This window comes from Nerophis ophidion, unplaced genomic scaffold (genome assembly GCF_033978795.1).
Source record: "Nerophis ophidion isolate RoL-2023_Sa unplaced genomic scaffold, RoL_Noph_v1.0 HiC_scaffold_36, whole genome shotgun sequence".
Classification (NCBI taxonomy): Eukaryota; Metazoa; Chordata; class Actinopteri; order Syngnathiformes; family Syngnathidae; genus Nerophis; species Nerophis ophidion.
In genome coordinates, this window is record NW_026906958.1 from 255,725 (window position 1) to 282,018 (window position 26,294).

Consider the following 26,294-nt stretch of genomic DNA (forward strand, 5'->3'; position numbering starts at 1 on the left):
AATCTTTTAATGCTAGACATGGGGAGACCTGAAAATAATACGTTACAGTAGTCGAGGCGAGACGTAACAAACTCATGGATAATGATCTCAGCGTCTTTAGTGGACAGAATGGAGTGAATTTTAGCGATATTACGGACATGAAAGAAGGCCGTTTTAGTAACGCTTTTAATGTGTGCCTCAAAGGAGAGAGTTGGGTCGAAGATAATACCCAGATTCTTTACAGAGTCGCCTTGTTTAATTGTTTGGTTGTCAAATGTTAAAGTTGTATTATTAAAAAGAGGTCGGTGTCTAGCAGGACCGATAATCAGCATTTCCGTTTTTTTGGCGTTGAGTTGCAAAAAGTTAGCGGACATCCATTGTTTAATTTCATTAAGACACGCCTCCAGCTGACTACAATCCGGCGTGTTGGTCAGGTTTAGGGGCATGTGGATATTCATTTCACTTATCTTCTTTTGTTTTTTTTAAGGACGCTTAACTAAAAGGGAAGGATGTAGATGATTTGGTAAAATGACTGTTTTGTTGTTGTAATTCTAGAACACACCACCAGGGTGTGCACATCGAGGAGTCAGATACTACCACCCTCTCATGCAGTGCGTACTAGAGATGCGCGGATAGGCAATTATATCACCCGCAACCACATCACTAAAGTCGTCATCCACCCGCAATCCACCCGAACCAACATTTCATCAAAGCCACACCCACCCGCCCGTTGTTATATATCTAATATAGACGATGCAAGGCATTAGTGAGGTTAGAAAGTGTAACTCCCTCCAAATAGCACAGACACAATGGCTTTCTTGAACTGATTTATTAAAAGAATTATTTTCCATTCAAATTCACAGTGAAAACTGTAATAAATAAAGCAGGTTACAAACGTAAAAATAATAACATGCACAGCATGTGGATCAAACATTTTACTAAGTAAAAAACCAACAATTGACAAATACCTCGTTGGCCACACCCGGAAGTAGCTTCCTTACATCCGTCGACAGACCAAACGAGACACTTCAAAATAAAAGTATGCCCACATACTGTTTCAAAGAGTGCTGCTCGTTTTTCGTATGTGGGTAACAACATTTAACTATTTATAAATGGTTGATTTCTATAGGCTAGTAAGGTAAAGTGTTGTAGCTGACAAGTTTGGGCTACGTTGCTTCTGCAGCCTTCATCAGAGGTGTCACGTGATGTTAGCGTGACGTTGTCTGTGACGTGATGTATGGATTGTACCATCAAGAGTTGTCAGGTACAACACTTTACCTACTAGCCTATATAAACCAACCATTTATAAATACATGTCAGTAGGCTAAATGAACCTCTTCAACATAACATTTAACTATGTATAATGTAGCGGCTGGCTACGAGGTGTTAAACAATGACTTTGGCTGGGGGGCGGGACTTCCGGGAGAGATAGAGAAGTGACGTTATCGACAGGAAGTGAGAGTTTGCGTTGTCCAGGGAAAAGCGTTAGAGACATGAGAGCTGTTGTGTGGTTGTATTACATCTTGTGCAATAAAGACAAGACAAACGAAGAAGTTTTTTTGAGCCTACATTCCTGGGATTATTCCAATATATATTTCCGAATTGGTTCAACCGCCACCTGCCCGAATCTATTTAAAATCTATCTTTTCGTCATGTCACCCGCCCGACCCGCGGTTTATCCGCGGACTCCGCGGTTGTGACCGCAAACCGCGCATCTCTAGTGCGTACGTACAATTGCTGTCCTGCTGAAGACTTAATTAAAGCCAACTTATTCATGCAGCTCGACATAGTTCTTCCTACGAGTAACCACAAACAACAACACATGGCAACAAAAGTGGGTGACATCGTTATCACCAGGAAAGATGAGATCACCTACCTAGGTTCCATTCTAGAGGCTAATCATTCCTGTGATAAAATGGCAACCAAGGTCATCAAAAAGGTCAACCAAAGAACGAGATTCCTCTACAGAATGTCCTCTCTGGTCAACAAAAGCACCTTGAAGATTCTAGCGGGAACTCTCATTCAACCCTTTTTTGATTACGCTTGCACCTTCTGGTACTCCAGCACCTCCAAAACTCTCAAATCTAGACTCCGGACATCCCAGAACAAGCTAGTCCGGTCACTTTTAGACCTCCACCCCAGATCACACCTCACTCCAACCGACTTTTCCAAAGTGGGCTGGCTAAGGGTGGAGGACAAAGTAAAACAACTTGCACTGAGCCTAGTCTATAAAATCCGCGACACCTCCCTGATACCGAAGTACATGTCCAACTTCTTCCTTAACGTAAATGACCGCCATAACCACAACACCAGGGGGAGCTCCACAAACCACGTTAAACCCAGATTCCGATCTAACAAAGGTCTTAACTCGTTCTCTTTCTATGCCACATCAATGTGGAATGCACTCCCAACAGGTGTAAAAGTAAGTGCATCTCTATATTCCTTCAAAACCGCTCTAAAACAACACCTCCAGGCAACTTCAACCCTTTACTAATACCCTCCTCCATTCACTTCCCATGTCCCCGGATTATAAATAACCTAATGTAATTAATCAAATGTTCTTCTAATGTATATACTTGTTCTTATGCTATCTGAACTCACTATGTTCTCTGCTGGCTGTACATATCCTACTGTAAGACCTACACTGTTTCAATGTCCACATTTCTCTGTTGATGCAATTGTTGATGACTGAAGTACTGATATCAACCATAGCTCCTCATCCCACCCCCCGGATTGTAAATAATGTAAATAATTAATTGTATATACTATGATGATTAACCTGTGTGATGACTGTATTATGCTGATAGTATATATTTGTACCATGAATTGATTAACATGGACCCCGACTTAAACAAGTTGAAAACTTATTGGGGTGTTACCATTTAGTGGTCAATTGTATGGAATATGTACTGAACTGTGCAATCTACTAATAAAAGTATCAATCAATCAATCAATCAAAAATGATATTTCAAATATATAAACCGTATTTTACTTTAAATCATGTATGTATGAAAATAATTAACTAGTACTGTTTTTAATGCACTTATTGTGTTGTCTGTCTAATTGTAATAAATGCAGACGAGGCGTGTTCAACGTTGACTCACACAGCGTGCTCATAACCACATTCTAGCTGTCTGCATGGCGACATACGACACCACTTCACGGGGCTACCGCGCATGCTCGTCACCAGTGTTGCATGCTGGGTAGTGTAGTTCTGAATACTCCCTAGCCCAAAACATCACAACTATGACTCTTTGGCCCCGCCCCTACGGACGCATGCTTGGAAGACATGCGCTTTGCGGCAAAGTCCTCCTTTTCTCCACACACGCTTCTAAGCCTCGGCACATCTCCTCACATCGCTACTAACTACACTTTATTCATCCTCCGTGTCAGGATAAACTCCACTCGTCTCAGCCACATTTGGAGATTATTAGGCCCGCTTAGCTTGATAGTTGTTTGAGCGCGCTAGTTAGCTTAGCATGCTAGTTAGCTTAGCTTGTTCGCCGCTAACAAAGAGACGCGGATTTGATCAACACATCGCTTAGTTAAGATCAAGTGTGAGTGTAAAGTGTTGTGATTGTGTGAAAATGTGCGAAAGAACGATAGAAAAGTATGAGGAGGAACTTTGTTGTGTGAAAATGTGCGAAAGAACGATAGCAGAGTACAAAGAGGAACTTTCTCATACAAAAGAAGAGAACGAGAGACTACGTCAACTATTGGAGGCTGTTTTCAAGAAACCTCAAGTTGTGTTACACAGAACAGGTTTGTTTACTTCTTACTCTCACATTTTTACTAACTTTATATTTCATCATGAACATGACGTGTTTGCAGCAGTCATTTCCATTAAATCAGGGGTGTCCAAACTTTTTCCACAGAGGGCCGAACACGGAAAAATGTAAGCATGCGGGGACCATTTTGATATTTTTCATTTTCAAACCATAACAAAATATATGGATTTTTTTTTATCCTTAGGGCTCCTGGGGAGCATAGAGGGCCTCAGTCACTAAAATGTTAAAAAAAGGTCAAATTATTATTATTTTTTATTTATTTAATGCTTACAGTAAATCTCTATATCAACTTGAAGTTGATATAAAGTAAAACAAATAAGGTTTTGTGCCTTTTCATTCAAAGACAACCTTGTTTTTTATAGTAAAACTGAAATATGCAGTATTTAGATAAATAGTTAGTACTTTATTGATTCCTTCAGGAGAGTTCCTTTATTTAGCAATTAAAGCCCTCAAAGATCAATAATGCAGGACACCATTGATTTTAATTATTTAATATTTTTGAGTAATCACAGTGAAAAGTTAAATAAAATCCTACTAAATATATTTGAGATCCGAAAGGTTCCCCACTCATAAAGTGATGCATTTGTATGAGATTTTTTTTTTTACTTTTAACACTTAAATTTCAAGATAAACTTCCAATATATATTTCGATTTTAAGTTTGAACTATTATTTTGTTTATTTTATGCTCTTTTGTCCAAATTTTGATGTTTTTATATGACAACCACACAACATATGCAATATTTTTCGACATAAAACATTTTAAAGTGATTACTTTTAAGTAATAATTCATTATAACATAGATTTTTTTTGTCCTTTTTTTGAGCAATGGAAAAAAAACAAAATAAAGACACAAAAAAAAACTGCCTGCATGGCAGCTTTGTGTCAACATTGCCACGTTTTCTCATTATATTTCACTTCATTCCACTTTTTTTAAATCTTTTTTTGAATTTTTGCAATACTATCAATTTTGCAATTTTTGCATAATGTGTGGCGATTAGCTGCGGGTCGCAAATGGCTCCCGGGCCGCATTTTGGACACCCCTGCATTAGATAATGTCCAAATAGAGGTGGTTTGGCACACTTATAATTAAAAAAACAACAATAATATTGTTTTTCATCAGATATGTAGTAGTATTGTATATGTGGATGGGGGCCCTGCTTTGGTAATAATGTGTACCCCTTTCAGAGATCACATTTAGTTCCACTTCATACATTCACATGATGGACAATAAGATAAGTTGGTATAACGTGAACGGTTGTGGAACCTTTTTACTCGGGGGGGTGACGGGATCTCATTGGAAGCGCGATGTATGAGCAGACGCCGTTTGGGTATAACAAAATGGTGTCTGCCGATGTAGTTTACAATGTCACTACATCAGTAGTTGTCAAACTTTTTTCACCAAGTACCACCTCAGAAAATACTTGGATTTCCAAGTACCACCATCATGAACAGCATTAAAATATAGTAGCATAGTAGGCCTTAATTATTCATAAAAAACAAGGAAGTCACATTATTTAACAAGTATATTTAATAATTTTAAATACTGTTGCATTACACACAGTTTGAACATCAACACTATGTTTGCATGTAGGAATTGATTGATTGATACTTTTATTAGTAGATTGCACAGTTCGGTACATATTCCGTACAATTGAACACCCGAATAAGTTTTTCAACTTGTTTAAGTCGGGGTCCACGTTAATCAATTCATGTTAAAAAATGAATTGATTAGAAAATAAAAGACTGTACTTAAATATTACATAGTGCACACCAGATAGATTCCGGTGCGCACCAGATAGTTTCTAGGATGCAGCTTCCTCAGTTGACCTCTGACCTGGTCCACAGAGATGACTAATGTCTGGTGGAGGAGGAGGAGGAGGAGGAGTAGGGGGTTGCAACCATGGCTGGGGGGGAGAAGAAGAGGGGGTGGCTGTGATGAGGGTTGGGGAGGACACCCCCCACTTCAACCGGTTCTGGTTGAACCGGTTGAAGAAGTTCTTAATCTCATTGGCCCTCTCTATTGTCCCCTCTACTGCTCTGGTCTTTGTCTTGTGGCCTGTGATGGTTTTCACACCTTCCCAGACCTCCCTCACGTTGTTCTGCTCCAGCTTCTTCCTGTAGCTGTCCTTAGCCTTTTTTACGTGTCCTTTCACCTCCCGCTGTGCTGCTCTCATTGCCTCCCTGTCTCCACTCCTGAAGGCAGCTTTCTTCTTGTTGAGGACAGCTTGAACCTCCTGTGTTACCCAGGGTTTGTCATTAGGGTGGCACCGGACAGTCTTAGCAGGGCAGGTCAGAAGTTGAGGTAATCCGTAAGACAGTGAGTCAGCCCATCAATGTCCTCACCATGTGGAAACTGTGTACTATTTGTCTGTCACAAATTGACATCACACTAAGACGTTCAGTGACAGTTTTCCAATGTTTATCAGTGATGTTTCTTCAGTTATTTTGAATTTTTGTATATTATCAATCAATCAATGTTTATTCATCTAGCCCTAAATCACAAATGTCTCAAAGGGCTAAAAAGGCAGTAAAAACCTTTTAAACAAAGTGTTTGCTCGTGACATTTTCTGAAATTTGTAAGTATATTCTTGCTATCGTTTTCAGAATGTATAATATTGTGTTTCAGAGAAATTCTTTGACATTTTTGCCGATGACATCTATTAAACAAGACAGGGAGCAAAGTAATCAAACACAGACAGGATTCAATTTAGCTCATGAGGAGAAACGTCTGGGCTGCAACTTCGTACAGTTTCCCACCACGCTCTGACGAGGGAGTTCCACACGTCCTCGTCTATTTGGGCCTTTTCAGATTACATATCTGCAGATGTTTCTAAAGGGAGTGGAGTCGTAAACGGCTGTCACACTCGGTCATAAACAGTTAAAAGAAAAGGTGCCTTGAGCCGCGTCAGGTTTGCTCCCTCTCCGCTTTGTAGATCTCGGGTCAAGAAAAGGTCTTCCTGTGGCTGTCAACAGATCAAAGAAACCGACACCTCCATGTTGCATCCCATTGCAGACAGTGGAGTTTTACAAGCCTTTTGTTTGATAAGATGAAAGACAGCTTTGGTCTCGTCGCAGGGGACCTGAATTCAATGGAACACAAAGTTGTTTTATAACTTATATGCAATTATTCTGACAATTTGGTTATTATTGTTAATATTATCTGGAATCAATTATTGGTCGCAGTAAAGTGGCAACTTGGGTAGTTTTTAGCTCTAAAAGGGTATTTCAACAAGTAAACAGTACAGTAGGTAATAGCTTTATATGTATGTAATACCCATCAGGGTATTCCATTAGAATATGCCGAGAAAAGATGTGCATATATCAAAATATTACTTGAAATCCATTTTTGGCAGCAGTAAAGTGGTTGTTTTGGTATATTTTAGCTTTGTAAAGGGTATTTCTACAAGTATACAGTAGGTAATTGATTTATATATATGTCATGCCCATAAGAGTATTTAATAAAATATGCAGAGATGAGATGTGTCAGTATCAAACTATTACTTAAAATACATTTTTGGCAGCAGTAATGTGGCCATTTGGGTAGATATTTGCTCTAAAAATGGTATTTCAACAAGTAAACAGTACAGTAGGTACTTGATTTTGATATATGTAATGCTCATAAGGGTATTTTAGTAAACTATGCAGAGATGAGATTTGTCAGTATCAAAATATTACTTAAAATCAAATTTTGGCAGCAACAGAGTGGTTGTTTTGGTATATTTTAGCTTTGTAAAGGGTATTTCTACAAGTGTACAGTACAGTAGGTACTTGATTTATATATATATGTAATGTCCATAAGAGTATTCTAGTAAAATATGCAGAGATGAGATGTGTCAATATCAAAATATTACTTAAAATACATTTTTGGCAGCAACAAAGTGGCCATTTCGGCAGATATTTGCTCTAAAAAGGGTATTTCAACAAGTAAACAGTACAGTAGGTACTTGATATTGATATATGTAATGCTCATAAGGGTATTCTAGTAAAATGCGTGTGTGTAAATATGCTATGTGTAAATATCAAAATATTACGTCAAATCACTTTTTGATTCAAGATTGTTTATTGTCATATGCACAGTTAAACACACAGTTTGCCGTACAATGAAAATCTTACTTTGCTAGTCCACCCTTCAACAAGTCACACGGTACTTAGCTAAAAATATAAAATAAAAATAAAAATGTATATACAAGGCAGAGTAAGTAACATAACATTATTGCACATTCTGATTGACAGTCAACAGTATAAATATGGAGGTGACCTTGGGTCACAGCAGCAGTTAAAGTGTCTTTAGTGATCAACGGTGAAACGTGTCTACAGTGATGGTTCACAGTTCGGGGGTGGTCAAGGTAGCTATCTTTTGTTCAAAAAGACAAAAGTAAAAACGGGGAGTTGGAGGGAGCTAGCATTCAAAAGTTAGCATTCACAAGCCTGATGGCCTGTGGGTAGAAACTGTTTGTCAGTCTGGTAGTCCTGGATTTCAGGCTCCTGTATGGTCTGCCTGATGGTAGGAGGCTGAAGAGACTGTGTACTGTCCTTGATGATGTTGTGTGCTCTCCTGGTGGCCCTGGTAGACTACATGTCCTGTAGTGAGGGGAAGGCTGCTCCTGATATGTACTGAGCAGTTTTAATCACTCGCTGGAGTGCCTTCCTGGCCTTAGCAGTGCAGTTTCCATACCAGACCGTGATTGAGCTGGTAAGGACACTCTCAACCGTACTTCTATAGAGGTCGCTGAGAATTTTGGGTGGCATGCCAAATTTTCTCAGCCTTGTTAGGAAGTACAGTCGCTGCTGGGCTTTCTTTTTTGTTTGTTGGGTGTTGTGTCCCCAGGTGAGGTCCTCGCTGATGTGGGTCCCGAGGAATTTACAGGTTTTCACACTGTCCACCTTTGTCCCCCCTATGTACAGAGGAATGTACTGTGCACTCCTTCTCCATGGGTCAATAATCATCGCATTGGTCTTGTCTGTGTTCAAGGAGAGATTATTATCCTGACACCAGGCCACCAGTTCCGCTACCTCCCTTCTGTACACTGCCTCAGCTCCCCCGGTGATCAGTCCGACGACCGTAGTATCATCTGCTAACTTGATGATAGTGGTGTTGTTCTGGGAGGCCACACAGTCGTGTGTGAAGAGGGTGTACAATAGGGGGCTCAGCACGCAGCCTTGGGGGGTCCCAATGCTTAGAACCTTTGTGCCTGATGTCTTGTTGCCGATTTTGACTGACTGGGGCCGGTTTGTGAGAAAGTTCAGGACCCAGTCACAGAGAGTTGGTGTCAGACCAACAGTGAGGAGTTTAGCAGTGAGTTTTTGTGGGATGACCGTGTTAAAAGTAGAGCTGTAGTCGATGAATAATAGCCTGGCATAGGTGTCCTTGCCCTCTACGTGGGTGAGGGTGGTGTGGATGACGGGGTTGACTGCATCCTCAGTGGACCGGTTCTGCCGGTAGACAAACTGTAGAGCAGGGGTCACCAACTCGGTGACCGCGGGCACCGGTCGCCTGTAAGGACCAGATAAGTCGCCCGCTGGCCTTTTCGAAAAATAGCTCAAATAGCAGCACTTACCAGTGAGCTGCCTCTATTTTCAAAATTTTATTTATTTACTAGCAAGCTGGTCTCGCTTTGCTTGACCTTTTTAATTCTAAGAGAGACAAAACTCAAATAGAATTTAAAAAATCCAAGAAAATATGTTAAATCAATCATCAATCAATCAATGTTTATTTATATAGCCCCAAATCACAAATGTCTCAAAGGACTGCACAAATCATTACGACTACAACATCCTCGGAAGAACCCACAAAAGGGCAAGGAAAACTCACACCCAGTGGGCAGGGAGAATTCACATCCAGTGGGACGCCAGTGACAATGCTGACTATGAGAAACCTTGGAGAGGACCTCAGATGTGGGCAACCCCCCCCCCTCTAGGGGACCGAAAGCAATGGATGTCGAGCGGGTCTAACATGATACTGTGAAAGTTCAATCCATAGTGGCTCCAACACAGCAGTGAGAGTCCCGTCCACAGGAAACCATCTCAAGCGGATCAGCAGCGTAGAGATGTCCCCAACCGATACAGGCGAGCGGTCCATCCTGGGTCCCGACGAGCGGTCCATCCTGGGTCTCGACTCTGGACAGTCAGTACTTCATCCATGGTCATCGGACCGGACCCCCTCCACAAGGGAGGGGGGGACATAGGAGAAAGAAAAGAAGCGGCAGATCAACTGGTCTAAAAAGGAGGTCTATTTAAAGGCTAGAGTATACAGATGAGTTTTAAGATGAGACTTAAATGCTTCTACTGAGGTAGCATCTCGAACTGTTACCGGGAGGGCATTCCAGAGTACTGGAGCCCGAACGGAAAACGCTCTATAGCCCGCAGACTTTTTTTGAGCTCTAGGAATCACTAATAAGCCGGAGTCTTTTGAACGCAGATTTCTTGCCGGGACATACGGTACAATACAATCGGCAAGATAGGCTGGAGCTAGACCGTGTAGTATTTTATACGTAAGTAGTAAAACCTTAAAGTCACATCTTAAGTGCACAGGAAGCCAGTGCAGGTGAGCCAGTATAGGTATATATGTATGTATATATGTATATAAAGGTATATACAGTATAGGTATATATGTATGTATATATGTATATAAAGGTATATACAGTACAGGCGTAATATGATCAAACTTTCTTGTTCTTGTCAAAAGTCTAGCAGCCGCATTTTGTACCAACTGTAATCTTTTAATGCTAGACACGGGGAGGCCCCAAAATAATACGTTACAGTAATCGAGACGAGACGTAACAAACGCATGGATAATGATCTCGGCGTCTTTAGTGGACAAAATGGAGCGAATTTTAGCGATATTACGGAGATGAAAGAAGGCCGTTTTAGTAACGCTTTTAATGTGTGACTCAAAGGAGAAAGTTGGGTCGAAGATAATACCCAGATTTTTTACAGAGTCACCTTGTTTTATTATTTGGTTGTCAAATGTTAAAGTTGTATTATTAAATAGAGATCGGTGTCTAGCAGGACCGATAATCAGCATTTCCGTTTTTTTGGCATTAAGTTGCAAAAAGTTAGCGGACATCCATTGTTTAATTTCATTAAGACACGCTTCCAACTGACTACAGTCCGGCGTGTTGGTCAGCTTTAGGGGCATGTAGAGTTGGGTGTCATCAGCATAACAGTGAAAGCTAATACCGTATTTGCGTATGACGTCACCTAGCGGCAGCATGTAGATGCTGAAGAGTACAGGGCCAAGGACCGAACCCTGGGGAACTCCACACGTTACCTTAACATAGTCCGAGGTCACACTGTTATAGGAGACGCACTGCATCCTATCAGTAAGATAAGAGTTAAACCCTGACAGGGCTGAGTCTGACATACCAATTCGTATTTTGATACGCTCTAATAAAATATTATGATCGACGGTATCGAAAGCAGCGCTAAGATCGAGGAGCAGCAACATAGATGACGCATCAGAGTCCATCGTTAGCAATAGATCATTAGTCAATTTTGCGAGGGCTGTCTCAGTCGAGTGATTTGCCCTGAAACCGGATTGAAAGGTTTCACATAGATTTTTAAACGCTAAGTGTTCATTTAGCTGCTCTGCAACAATTTTTTCGAGGATTTTCGAAATAAAGGGAAGGTGAGACACCGGTCGGTAGTTTACCATGAGGTCAGGATCGAGGTTAGGTCTTTTAAGGAGAGGATGAATAACCGCTTTTTTGAATGCAACGGGAACAGTGCCCGAGGAAAGTGATAAGTTTATAATATTTAGCACTGATGGACCTAATAATACAAAAAGCTCCTTGATAAGTTTCCCAGGAAGTGGGTCAAGTAAACATGTTGTTTGTTTTATTCCATTTACACGTTGTAACAATCCTTCTAATGTTATTTCATCAAAACGAGAGAAACTATTTTGGATATTTGCAGTATCCGCCGTATATACAGTCGTATCTGTGTTTCTATAACCCCGTTGTAGCTGGGACGCATTGTCTTTAATCTCCTTTCTAATAAGTTCAATTTTCTTATTAAAGAACTTCATAAAGTCATCTGCCGAATGGGTGGAGCTACTGGAAGGAGTCCCTTGTTGGGTTAGCGATGCTACTGTACTAAACAAAAATTTTGGATCGTTTTTATTAATGCGGATGAGATTTGAGTAATAATTAGTTTTAGCTAAGGTAAGCATGCGTTTATAAGTTATTAAACTATCACTCCATGCTTGATGGTGCACCTCAAGTTTAGTCGTGCGCCATTTGCGTTCCAGCTTTCTACATAATAATTTCTGAGCTCTAGTTTCTTCAGTAAACCATGGCGTACGCCTTTTTGGAGCCTTTTTTAACTTCAGCGGTGCTATACTATCAATGGTTTCGCGCAGGGCGTTGTTAAAGTTGTTAGTGAGGTTATCAATAGAGCCCACATACTTTGGGAACGGTGCCATTACCGAGGGCAGTAGGTCCGCAAGAGTCGTCGTTGTGGCTGTATTAATGTTGCGGCTGCTATAGCAGTTATTATTATTAGCTTGCCGAACATGAGTCTGAACTTCGAATTTTATAAGGTAATGATCGGACATTACTTTAGTATACGGGAGTATCATAACTTTGGAGACGGTGATACCTCTGACAAGCACTAGGTCTATCGTATTACCGCTGCGATGCGTCGGTTCATTTATTATTTGTGTAAGACCACAGCTATCAATTATAGTCTGGAGCGCCACGCACGGTGGGTCCAATGGGGTATTCATATGGATATTAAAGTCCCCCATTATAATTATATTATCGGCGTGCGTCACTAGATCAGCAACAAACTCTGAGAATTCACTAATAAAGTCCGAATAGGGCCCTGGGGGGCGGTAGATAACGGCCAGGCACAGAGGCAGAGGTGTGGCAGACTTCATAGAAAGCACCTAAAACGATTTATATTTATTATTTAAGTTAGGACTAAAGTTAAAGTTTTCGTTGTATATTAGTGCGACACCCCCCTCCCCTTTTGAGGTGACGGGCAATATGCGCATTCGTATAGTTAGGAGGGGATGCCTCATTTATCGCAAAAAAGTCGTCTGGTTTAAGCCAGGTTTCGCTAAGACCGATGACGTTAAGGTTGTTGTCTCTAATGACCTCATTGACTAATAACGTTTTGGGAGACAAAGATCTGATGTTTAGAAAGCCCATATTATAGGTAGTGGGCTGTTTTAAGGAGTTGTTGATAAAATTATCCGTAGTAGCAATATTAATAATGTTGCGTTTATTATGCCCAGTGTACTTAAAATAATTACGACCATATCTAGGAATTGATATGACGGGAATTTTCAGATTGTCTACTTGGCGCTGCGATAAACTGAACGCATCATAATTTGCCACCTCAGTAGAACGCATGTTTAACTCTGACGTGGTCATAGACACAATAGAAAAAACATTTTGTGAGTTGTGTATTATTCTACGAAAATTGCTATGTGTACAGGGATCATCCAGCCTGGCGCTGGCTAGTTCTAACTTAACTGACTCCATACCCAGGCTAGCAGGCTCTGTAATTGCCTGTGACCGGGCTTGCTCTAGTGCAGTTAGTCAAATGTGGCTCAATGCGAAGTCTATGTTCCGAGACAAGAGGATAGCGCCTTCCTGGTTAGGGTGAAGGCCGTCTCTCCTCAGCAAGCCAGGTTTGCCCCAGAAAGAGGGCCAATTATCAATAAACGTAAATCCCTGTTGTCTGCAGAAGCTATCCAGCCACCTGTTAAGAGAGACTAATCTGCTATATCTCTCATCATTGCCTCTCCCAGGCAGGGGGCCAGAGACAATTACTCGATGCCTGGACATCTTTCTGGCGAGATTACAAGCCCTGGCTATGTTTCTCTTTGTAATCTCTGATTGTCTCATCCTAACGTCATTGGAGCCAACGTGTATTACTATATTCGCATAACTAGTGGTGCGGTTAGCCTGCCGTACGTGTTTACTAGACCTGTTGCGAGTTAGCTCCCTAAGATTAGCTTCAATGTCAGGTGCTCTGCCCCCGGGAATACACTTAATTGTGGCTGGTTTGCTAAGCTTTATGTTTCGGGTGATGGAGTCCCCTATGACTAAAGTGTGGTGCCCGGTAGACTGGGGTGTAGGACTAGCTAAAGGGCTAAATCTATTATGCGTCTCAACCGGTACACCGTAGCTTGTAGGCCGATTAGGGCTGCTACAAGCTGGGCTAGTTAGCTCGCTACAGCTAACGCTAGCAGATGTGTCCGCAACATCTAAAGTTACGAAATTACACTGCTCTAACTGGCGGACACGGCTCTCTAGCAAAGCCAACCTATCCATGAGTAAAGTGCACGAAGCGCAGGAAGCCATACTCACAGAAACTTTCCGTCGCCGAGTGGGGTGCCAGCTGTCTTCCGGAAGTTAAAGACTTGGTCTTCACTCGTTTAAATACATTCTTTTTTTTTTTTTTCTTTTTCGCTTCTTATAACTTTCAGAAAGACAATTTTAGAGAAAATATACAACCTTAAAATTGATTTTAGGATTTTTAAACACATACACCTTTTTACCTTTTAAATTCCTTCCTCTTCTTTCCTGACAATTTAAATAAATGTTCAAGTATTTTTTTTTAAATTGTAAATCATTTTGTATTGTATTGTGTTGTAAATATTCATGTTCGAAATAAACTAAAGAAAGAAAATAGGAATAATAAATACATTTTAATTTAATTCTTCATTTTAGCTTCTGTTTTTCCGACGAAGAATATTTGTGAAATATTTCTTCAAACTTATTATGATTAAAATTCAAAAAAATTATTCTGGCAAATCTAGAAAAACTTGAATCAAGTTTAAATCTTATTTCAAATTCTTTTGAATTTTTTTAAAATGTTTGTTCTGGAAAATCCAGAAGAAATAATGATTTGTCTTTGTTAGATATATAGCTTGGTCCAATTTGGTATATATTCTAACAAAGTGCAGATTGAATTTTAACCTATTCAAAACATGTCATCAAAACTCTAAAATTAATATTAATCAGGAACAATGACCAATGATGTTACATAAATTATTTTTTCAATTTTTTCAAAAATATTCAAATTAGCTTGTTTTTCTCTTCATTTCTTTCAGTTTGAATTTTGAATTTTAAAGAGTCGAAATTGAAGATAAACTATGTTTCAAAATGTAATTTTCATTTTTTTCGTGTTTTCTCCTCTTTTAAACCGTTCAATTAAGTGTTTTTTTCATCATTTATTCTCTACAAAAAAACCTTCCGTAAAAGGAAAAAAAATGTACAACGGAATGACAGACAGAAATACCCATTTTTTTATATATTCATAGATTTATTTATTAAAGGTAAATTGAGCAAATTGGCTATTTCTGGCAATTTATTTTAGTGTGTATCAAACTGGTAGCCCTTCGCATTAATCAGTACCCAAGAAGTAGCTCTTGGTTTCAAAAAGGTTGGTGACCCCTGCTGTAGAGGGTCCAGTGTGTCTGGGATGGTCTTCTTGATGTGTGACATGACTATCCTCTCGAAGCACTTCATCACTATTGGGGTGAGTGCAACAGACAGGTCACAGTGTTTTTCTTTGGCAGGGGCACGATGGTGGTGGTCTTGAAGCAGGTGGGCACAACAGCTTGTGTTAGTGACAAGTTGTATATGTCAGCAAGTACGTCAGCCAGCTCTGATGAACACACCCTGAGGGCCTGGCCAGAGGTGTTGTCTGGGCCGACTGTCTTCCGTGGGTTTGTTTTCTTCAGAACTGTACGTACCTCTGCTGTTGTCACAGTGAGCGGTGGGTCCTGCGTGGGCTCCGTGGTCAGAACCCCTCTCTGTTAGTTGGTGTTGAGGACCTCGAAGCGTGCGTAGAACTCATTCAGCTCATCTGGCAGTGATTGTTGGCTGTTTGTGACCCCCCTGCTCCCCTGCTTGTAGTCTGTGATGTGTTGCAGGCCTTGCCACATGCGCCGGGAATCTGTGTTGAAGTGGAATCCCTCCAGCTTTAGTCTGCATTGTCCCTTGGCCTCGCTGATGGATTTACACAGGTCATATCTGGCCTTCTTGTAGTCCTCAGCGTTGCCTGAGACAAATGCAGTGGAGCGGGAATGTAGCTTGGACCGAACATTAATCCAGGGTTTTTGGTTTGGGTATATCTTGTATTGTTTTTGGGGAACAATGTTTTCCACACACGTACTGATGTAGCCAGTTACACTGGAAGCATGTTCCTCCATGTTCACAGTACCATCCTCCCTCTGAGCAGCAGTTTTGAACATGTCCCAGTCTGTACTCCCAAAGCAGTCCTGAAGCACTAGTTCAGTGTCTTCATTCCAAACTTGAACAGTTTTACTCACTGGGGGGGGGCTTGCTTGAGACGCGGTCTGTACGCTGGATGTAGAAAAGCTGAGATGTGATCAGATAGTCCAAAGTGTGGTCTGGGTACAGCCTTGTAGGCTCCCCTCACGTTGCAGTACACCTGGTCCAGGGTGTTTATCTCCCTCGTAGTAAAGTTCACATATTGATGGTATTTTGGGAGGACACTCTTTAGGTGGTTCCCAGCTACCGTGAACGCAGCATCAGGGTGTGGGGTCTCTTGTTTACTGATGACGTCATGCAGCAGCTTTAGCGCTGTAGTGGAGTCCGCCCGTGGCGGGATGTAAACAGACAGTATAAACACTGCACTGAACTCCCTTGGCAGGTAAAAAGGTCTGCATTTCACCATCAACAACTCAATGTTGTCCGAGCAGTGTCTTTCAACCACCTGTACGTCCGAGCACCAGCGGTTACTCACGTAAACACAGACCCCGCCTCCGCCTTTCTTGAAGCCTTTGTCCGGCCTTCACGGTAAACTGAGTGCGTTGTTAGCTGGATAGCAGAGTCTGGGATGCTGTCCGAAAGCCAGGTTTCCGCGTAAATAAGAGCACAGCATTCTCTCAGTTCACGTTGGGATGTAGTCCTGGTTCTCAGCTCATCCAGCTTGTTGTCGAGTGAGCGCAAGTTAGCTAGCAGCAGGCTAGGTAGTGGTGGTTGTGTAGCTCTAGCCTTTAGCCTAGCATGTAGCCCCGCTGTCTTGTTGTTGTTGTTTTGTGGTTAGCTGGCTCTCGTCGTAGCAGAAAGTTGAAGTCCGTCAGACTATAAGTGAGCTCGTGGTGAGCTTTTCCGATGTCCAGAAGTGCATCTCTGTTTTATCTCACTGTTGCATGCAAAAACTTTGCATTTAGGATGCAAATTAGTACTACAAACCCCGTTTCCATATGAGTTGGGAAATTGTGTTAGATGTAAATATAAACGGAATACAATGATTTGCAAATCATTTTCAAGCCATATTCAGTTGAATATGCTACAAAGACAACATATTTGATGTTCAAACTGATAAACTTTTTTTTTTTTGCAAATAATCATTACCTTTAGAATTTGATGCCAGCAACACATGACAAAGAAGTTGGGAAAGGTGGCAATGAATACGGATTAAGTAGAGGAATGCTCATCAAACACTTATTTGGAACATCCCACAGGTGTGCAGGCTAATTGGGAACAGGTGGGTGCCATGATTGGGTATAAAAGCAGCTTCCGTGAAATGTTAAGTAATTCACAAACAAGGATTGGTAGAGTGTCATCATTTTGTAAGCAAATTGTCGAACAGTTTTAGAACAACATTTCTCAACAAGCTATTGCAAGGAATTTAGGGTTTTACCATCTACGGTCCGTAAAATCATCAAAAGGTTCAGAGAGTCTGGGGAAATCACTGCACATAAGCGATGATATTACGGACCTTTGATCCCTTAGGCCAGGGGTCAGGAACCTTTTTAGCTGAGAGAGCCATACAAGCCAAATATTTTAAAAAGTATTTCCGTGAGAGCCATATAATATTTTTTTTAAGACTGAATACAACTATTATTCTATCTTATTTCAATTATTGTGCAGAAATATTGGGAAATACATATCATATCAACATAATGCTTTTATTTCACAGAAACGAGCAATTTGTATAATTTTTAAAGTACGATATAGAGACCACACAAAACCACTTCATTAGGTCACAATTACTAAAACTAAAAGACATTGTAGAATTGAATAGTCTATTAATGCTGTTCAAAGCGAGAAATACAATTCTTCCAAAGGACGTACAAAAGTTGTGTGTTCACATCTGAAGATGAGAACCACAGAAGGCCGTATGACTTTAAACATCCAAGAGTGCCAACAAATTTGAAACAAATGTGCTTGTCTGTTGTTGCTGTGAAAGCATGATATTCTCTAAACAAAGACTTAAAAAGCTGTGAGAATACCTTTGTTTTTAAAAAGTTATAAAAAGAGAAAACTGGAATTATATCAAACTGAATTTTGATTTGATTGGACGTGTCATTGTGAAAATACTTAAAGGACAATTGAAAAGTATGTTGGAGTTCGGGTGTTGTTGGAGGGAACAGTTATAAAGTCATCGAAAATAATTGGTGTTAAAAAGGGGGGCAGATAAATATAAGAATATTATTCTTCCATCTGCTCCTTTCTGATCATGGAAATGTATAAGAAACAAAAAAAACAATGAAAGTGTCAATTGTACGTGGCTTGTATATATGCATTTTAATGAAAGGAATAACAATACATGATGATGATGCATTCATTTTTAAGTAAGTCCAACATTTTTTTGAGTATAATAAGTCTCTTATTATTTTTAATAACATTGTTATTCTGAAGCTAACCAACAATAAATAAAATACTTCTTACCATTAATGCGACTTCTTGAACAGGTGCGGTAGAAACCGGATGGATGGATTAAAATGCATGAAAATATTTTATATTTTGAACGTTATTTTTGACACTATGATTACCGGCAGAATTATTCATTACTTACCATGTTTAGCAATGTCAGCTAAGATTTATCTGAGAGCCAGGTGCAGTCATCAAAAGAGCCCCATCTGGCTCTAGAGCCATAGGTTCCCTACCCCTGCCTTAGGCGGTACTGCATCAAAAACTGACATCAGTGTGTAAAGGATATCACCACAGGGGCTCAGGAACACTTCATAAAACCACAGTCAGTAACTACAGTTGGTCGCTACATCTGTAAGTGCAAGTTAAAACTCTACTATGCAAAGCCAAACCCATTTACCAACAACACCCTGAAACACCGCCGGCTTGGCTGGGCCCGAGCTCATCTAAGATGGACTGATGCAAAGTGGAAAAGTGTTCTGTGGTCTGACGAGTCTTCATTTCAAATTATATTTGGAAACTGTGGATGTGGTGTACTCCGGAACAAAGAGGAAAATAACCATCCGGATTGTTATTGGCGCAAAGTTGAAAAGCCAGCATGTGTGATGGTATGGGGGTGTATTAGTGCCCAAGGCATGGGTAACTTACACATGTGTGATGGTATGGGGGTGTATTAGTGAACAAGACATGACTAACTTACACATGTGTGATGGTATGGGGGTGTATTAGTGCCCAAGGCATGGGTAACTTACACATGTGTGATGGTATGGGGGTGTATTAGTGCCCAAGGCATGGGTAACTTACACATGTGTGATGGTATGGGGGTGTATTAGTGCCCAAGGCATGGGTAACTTACACATGTGTGATGGTATGGGGGTGTATTAGTGCCCAAGGCATGGGTAACTTACACATGTGTGATGGTATGGGGGTGTATTAGTGCCCAAGGCATGGGTAACTTACACATGTGTGATGGTATGGGGGTGTATTAGTGTCCAAGGCATGGGTAACTTACACATGTGTGATGGTATGGGGGTGTATTAGTGCCCAAGGCATGGGTAACTTACACATGTGTGATGGTATGGGGGTGTATTAGTGCCCAAGGCATGGGTAACTTACACATGTGTGATGGTATGGGGGTGTATTAGTGCCCAAGGCATGGGTAACTTACACATGTGTGATGGTATGGGGGTGTATTAGTGCCCAAGGCATGGGTAACTTACACATGTGTGATGGTATGGGGGTGTATTAGTGAACAAGACATGGGTAACTTACACATGTGTGATGGTATGGGGGTGTATTAGTGCCCAATGCATGGGTAACTTACACATGTGTGATGGTATGGGGGTGTATTAGTGCCCAAGGCATGGGTAACTTACACATCTGTGATGGTATGGGGGTGTATTAGTGCCCAAGGCATGGGTAACTTACACATGTGTGATGGTATGGGGGTGTATTAGTGCCCAAGGCATGGGTAACTTACACATCTGTGATGGTATGAGGGTGTATTAGTGCCCAAGACATGGGTAACTTACACATGTGTGATGGTATGGGGGTGTATTAGTGCCCAAGGCATGGGTAACTTACACATGTGTGATGGTATGGGGGTGCATTAGTGCCCAAGGCATGGGTAACTTACACATGTGTGATGGTATGGGGGTGTATTAGTGCCCAAGACATGGGTAACTTACACATGTGTGATGGTATGGGGGTGTATTAGTGCCCAAGGCATGGGTAACTTACACATGTGTGATGGTATGGGGGTGTATTAGTGCCCAAGACATGGGTAACTTACACATGTGTGATGGTATGGGGGTGTATTAGTGCCCAAGGCATGGGTAACTTACACATGTGTGATGGTATGGGGGTGCATTAGTGCCCAAGGCATGGGTAACTTACACATGTGTGATGGTATGGGGGTGTATTAGTGCCCAAGACATGGGTAACTTACACATGTGTGATGGTATGGGGGTGTATTAGTGCCCAAGGCATGGGTAACTTACACATCTGTGAAGGCACCATTAATGCTGAATGGTCCATACAGGTTTTGGAGCAACATATGTTGTCATCCAAGCAACGTTATCATGGATGCCCCTGCTTATTTCAGCAAAACAATGCCAAGCCACGTGTTACAACAGCGTGGCTTTGTAGTGAAATAGTGCATGTACTAGACTGGCCTGCCTGCAGTCCAGACCTGTCTCCCATGGAAAATGTGTGGCGCATTATGAAGTGTAAAATACGACAACAAGACCCCGGACTGGGCTTCACGGTGGAAGAAGGGTTAGTGCGTCTGCCTCACAATACGAAGGTCCTGTAGTCTTGGGTTCAATCCCAGGCTCTGGATCTTTCTGTGTGGAGTTTGCATGTTCTCCCCGTGAATGCGTGGGTTCCCTCCGGGTACTCCGGCTTCCTCCCACTTCCAAAGACATGCACCTGGGGATAGGTTGATTGGCAACACTAAATGGTCCCTAGTGTGTGAATGTGAGTGTGAATGTTGTCTGTCTATCTGTGTTGGCCCTGCCATGAGGTGGAGACTTGTCCGGGATGTCCCACGCCTTCCACCCGATTGTGGCTGAGATGGGTGCCGGCGACCCCAAAAGGGAATAAGCGGTGGGAAATGGATGGATGGAAGACCCCGGACTGTTGAACGACTGAAGCTCTACATAAAACTAGAATGGGAAAGAATTCCACTTTCAAAGCTTCAACAATTAGTTTCCTCAGTTCCCAAACGTTTATTGAGTGTTGTTAAAAGAAAAGGTGATGTAACACAGTGGTGAACATGCCCTTTCCCAACTACTTTGGCACGTGTTGCAGCCATGAAATTCTAAGTTAATTATTATTTGCAACAAAAAAAAAAAGTTTATGAGTTTGAACATCAAATATTTTGTCTTTGTAGCATATTCAACTGAATAGGGCTTGAAAAGGATTTGCAAATCATTGTATTCTGTTTATATTTACATCTAACACAATTTCCCAACTCATATGGAAACGGGGTTTGCATAATAAATAAAAAACGTAAATGTTGTCAGGAGGACGACGCAAAGACGTCAGTCACGGGGGGGGGCGCCATCTTGAAAAAAAGTCATTGTTGATATAATATGCCTTATTTTTTTGATGAGTTCAGTGATTATTGACTAGATTATTACTTTGGGAAGGTGAGAGAAGAAGAGTTGTGGTCTTGTGAGTATTGTCTGCATTCACACACAATTCCTTGAACAATTGCCTCATCTACTTATTATTATTATTATTATTATTATTAAATGTATCTTACCATATTGCTGAAAGTTTTAACTTCCCCTTGGGGATTAATAAAGTACCGTATTTCCTTGAATTGCCGCCGGGGCGCTAATTAATGTAAAACCTCTTCTCACTCCGGCACTTACCAAAGGCATGCGGTGTATTTAGGCCTGCGCTTAAAAATTTGAGTGTGATGTAAGGATACATCATGAAAAGCACATTTAATAAAAAAAAGTTATTATGGTCTTACCTTTACTTATAAATGAAGTCCATGCACAGCTCCTTCTGATCAAAAGCATCGATAACTTGTTTAAAGAAGTCTTCCTTATCTTTTTTCAGTTTTAAAAGTCTCTCTGTCTCGATGGAGATCTTCCTTTATTACCTCCTTCTTCGATTGAGAGTCCGGTTAAGAAAATTGTTTTATTTTAGATATGTAATCCTCCATGTTAAAAGTGCAAGCGAGAGGAAAAAATAAACACACATTGCTCACTCATGCTGCTTGTTGTCACTTCTTCTGCAGCTCAGTAGTCGCAAGAAGGATCACAAGCGCCCTCTAACACAATGACTCATATTTGACACACACACCTATGGTATATTAATAAAACATAGCTGCTTACTATTTTTTTTAGCATATTCAATAGCTTGGACCTTAAATCCTACTGAATAGCTCTTAATCTTCTTCCCTTTATGCAATTTCAAATTATTGAAATCAGTCTCTTCCATTTTGAAAATGATGACAGGTGAAGTGTCACTCGTGACGTGACGAGTTTGACCCGGCAGAAATTCTAGGCATATGCTAATTACTTGGCGAAACAACTTTGACCCGGCGTTAATCCTGAGCCGGCGGTAATTCTAAGAACGCGCTAATTAGTTTGCAAAACGAGTTTGACCCGGCAGTAATTCTAGGCAGGCGCATACTATATACCCGGCGGCAATTCAAGGAAATACGGTCTGTCTGATTCTGATTTTGATAATGTGTGGACTGCATGAATGATGCCTTCTCAGTTCTCACTGTAACGCTATTTGAGTGTCTAGAAACGCTCTAAATTAATATAATCCAATATTACTATTATTAATAAGGTAAATAAGTTATCTTTTGAAGGTGTAGTCAGTAATCTGATTACTTCTTCCCAGTTTAACTGTGGTGACACTATCTAAATGAAAGCAAAACAGATGTCATCTTTCTTGGCCAACATGTTGACTGTGCTCATGCTTCTTTTATAACAGACATGTCTCTAAAGATGAATGTGAAAATTAAAGTAATTATTGTCCACCAGCAGGGGGAGCTCATCACTAGTACTACTGCGTGGGGGCTGGCATGTGGTACATTATTTCCTGTGTGTGTATGACTTATTCAGAGGGAGAACAGCACACTTTCACATATGGTGTCTACCATTAAGGATTGCAGGAATGACTTTTAGGATGTTTTTATATGAATAAGGTGGATTGAACGTTGGCCTGGAAAGGCATTCTGCTGAAGGTATTTTAATGTGTCAGCTGGAAGTACCCTGACTGCTGTGAGGGGAAACTGATGAGATTGTGAGATCATATGTTGGTGCAAGACAATGTCTCATGTGACTGAGCAAAGCTGGACTTTTATCAAGAATGTTTTGTTTTCTCTTGTCCCGCAGACATCGATGAAGAACATCTTCCTCATGAGCAGGAGGAGGAACCACAGTACCCCCACATACACGAGGAAGAAGAGGTACCACATTCCCAACACATCAAAGAGGCAGGAGAGGAGCCAAAGCCCCCCTACATTAAAGAGGAAGACGAGACGCCACAGACCCATAATGTTAAACTGACCCTTCACATTGAAGGGCTAGCGGAGGACCCACTGATCTTACACATCAAAAATGCAGAGGAGGACCCACTGACCCCTCACTTTAAGGAGCAAGAGAACCCACTGACCCCTCACATTAAAGAGGAAGAAGAGGACCAAGAGGCGCCGCACATTAAAGAGGAAGAGGAGGAAGAGGGCATCAGTCAGCCTAAATGGTTGGAGGAGTTCCCAGTGACTGGTGTCCCTGTGAAGAGTGAAGATGATGAGGTGAAAGGTGAAAGTGAGGAGAGGGGTGGGGGGGAGCCTCCAAGCAGCAGCTCAACACAACACATGACAACAGAAGCTGATGGAGACCACTGTGGAGGATCACAAGCAGACAAGCTCTTAGCTCCACTATCAGATAGTGAGGACACAACGTCACACTCTCCTGACACTGATGATGAAGACTCTAAAGATGATAAGACATGTCACACTGACAACACTCACTTCACATCTTCTCACTCTCACAAAACTTTTAAATACCATAGTCTTCTGAAAACACACATGAGAACACACACTGGAGAAAAACCTTTTTCTTGTTCACTCTGTGGTAAAGGTTTTGCACAAAGTCACCATTTGAAAAGACACATGAGAACACACACTGGTGAAAAAACTTTTTCCTGTTCAACCTGTGGTAAAGGTTTTACACAAAGTCAGGATGTGAAAAGACACAAGAGAACACACACTGGTGAAAAACCTTTTTCCTGTTCAACCTGTGGTAAAGGTTTTACACAAAGTCAGAGTTTGAAAGTACACAAGAGAACACACACTGGTGAAAAACCTTTTCCCTGTTCTACCTGTGGTAAAGGTTTTACACAAAGTCAACATTTGAAAGTACACATGAGAAGACACGCTAGTGAAAAACCTTTTTCTTGTTCAATCTGTGGTAAAGGTTTTACAAGAAGTCAACATTTGAAAGTACACATGAGAACACACACTGATGAAAAATCTTTTTCTTGTTCAATCTGTGGTAAAGGTTTTACACAAAGTCAACATTTGAAAAGACACACTAGAACACACACTGGAGAAAAATCACATTCCTGTTCAGTCTGCAACAGAAGCTTTTGTGAAAGATCAAGCCTTGTAAGACACATGAGAAGACACCCAGGAGAGAAAGTGTTGAGTTGCAGTGCGTGTGGTGAAAGATTGTCTTCTAAGTACCAGTGTAAGAAACACAAGTGTGCTGGTGAGAACAGCAGCAGCAAATGAAACTGCAGGATTTGAAATAAACTGTCCAGACTTTCATTTTGACTTTCTAACAACATCAGCACATATAACATGTGTGACATTGTTGTTTGTCTAACACAATCTTGTCAACATGCTTCTACATTTATAGATTAAGATAGTTTGAAATATGAAAGTATTACATATTTGTATTTGTAATTGTTAATAATCCCATAGATCTGGCCTGGCCAACCCGCGGCTCGCGAGCCTCATGCGGCTCTTTAACTAGTTTCATGCGGCTCTTCAGGAGCTGTCACATGACATGCGTCAAAAATGCTTGGCTGGCGCTGTCATTCACTCCCCCTACAGCTAGATGGCACACTGACCATTAAGCCTGTTTGAGTGACGTCAAACGAGAAAAGAGACAGATATACAACACTGGTTGCAAACATGCACAAAAGGTTTGTGACCCGGTTCTGTGATCTACAACTGAAAAGACCACAGATTACGATCCTCGTCGACCCATTTAATTCGGAGACAGACTGTTTGAAAGCCCTGCTCGTCACAGATGAGGCTGCGGCTGAGTTGGAGATGATCGACCTTTGTGAGGAGGATCAACTGAAAGCTGTTTTAAGGGAAGGGACCATTGAGTTCTGGAAAAGTGTGCCAATTGAAAAATACCCCAACATCAAACGAGCTGCGCTTAAGATACTGTCCATGTTTGGGTCAGCGTACGTCTGCGAGTCTGTGTTTTCTACCCTGAAACATGTGAAATCAAAGCATTGATCTGTTCTGACTTACACTCATTTGAAAGAATTGCTTAGAGTGGCAACAACAGAATACAAGCCAGATTTGAAGAGGATTGTTCAAGATAAGGAATGCCAGAAGTCTCACTAAGCAGCATAGTAAGAGAAAGATGTTATTGAAAATTATTCTATTATTGTTTATGGACTTGCTTGAACTGAGAGTTTGTGTGTGTGAGACAGTGCAAACAATGTTAACTGTTGAAAATTACTGATATCATGTTGGTGTGGTTATTTTCATTAGATCTGGCTGAGCAGAGGTCTGTGTATGCTTGCATACATTATTAAAAGATGATTTTCATGTGTACCCATGTGTATGATGTGGCTCTTAGCAGTAACACAGAAAAAAAAGTGGCTCTTAGTCTCTGACTAGTTGGCCACCCCTGCCATAGATTATCACCTTTATATGATATACATATGTACTGGTTCACATCTGAAACATCTTCTGGACCACTTCAGGAAGCATATTATTATTTACTTTATACATCATTTAAACAGTTGTCTTTTATACAATTTTAAAATGTGTGATTTTATGAATCATTTGTTGGGTCTCTTTAATTATCGTTATTACTCTGTATTATGATGATTGTGTTGTGATTATTTTATATGTATGTCCCCAGACCTTTACGTAATCTAAACGTGAGAGAAAAAGGCAGATTATTTTTGTGAAGGGATGGTTTTGTTTTTACAAACTTACATTTGTCGATATATTAAATAAATCCAGTATTGTGTTTGAAACATTTTTTTTATGTTTTTTTTTTTCTTTTTTAACATGCCCACAACAACATCAATATCAGTCAAAGTTTGGAGTGTCAGACAAAAGCCAATATTGTACATCATCCCACAGAGATTTACTTTGCA

The 26,294-nt window shown here is 40.9% G+C and overlaps 1 protein-coding gene across 1 annotated transcript; it reads left to right on the forward strand.

Moving 5' to 3' along the window:
- Positions 1 to 3,216: 3,216 nt before the first annotated feature.
- On the forward strand, positions 3,217 to 26,171 carry LOC133546679 (zinc finger protein 180-like). The gene is made up of 2 exons (XM_061892476.1): positions 3,217 to 3,741; positions 23,276 to 26,171. The coding sequence occupies exons 1-2, from the start codon at positions 3,567 to 3,569 to the stop codon at positions 24,673 to 24,675; spliced, it is 1,575 nt and encodes a 524-aa protein (XP_061748460.1). The 5' UTR covers positions 3,217 to 3,566; the 3' UTR covers positions 24,676 to 26,171.
- Positions 26,172 to 26,294: the final 123 nt, after the last annotated feature.

What these genes read in the sequence shown, in the direction of transcription:
- LOC133546679 (XM_061892476.1), top strand. Translation starts at nt 3,567, where the DNA reads ATGTGCGAAAGAACGATAGAAAAGTATGAGGAGGAACTTTGTTGTGTG. An exon ending in AGTTGTGTTACACAGAACAG is followed by an intron (nt 3,742 to 23,275) that starts GTTTGTTTACTT and finishes CTTGTCCCGCAG; the next exon opens with ACATCGATGAAGAACATCTT.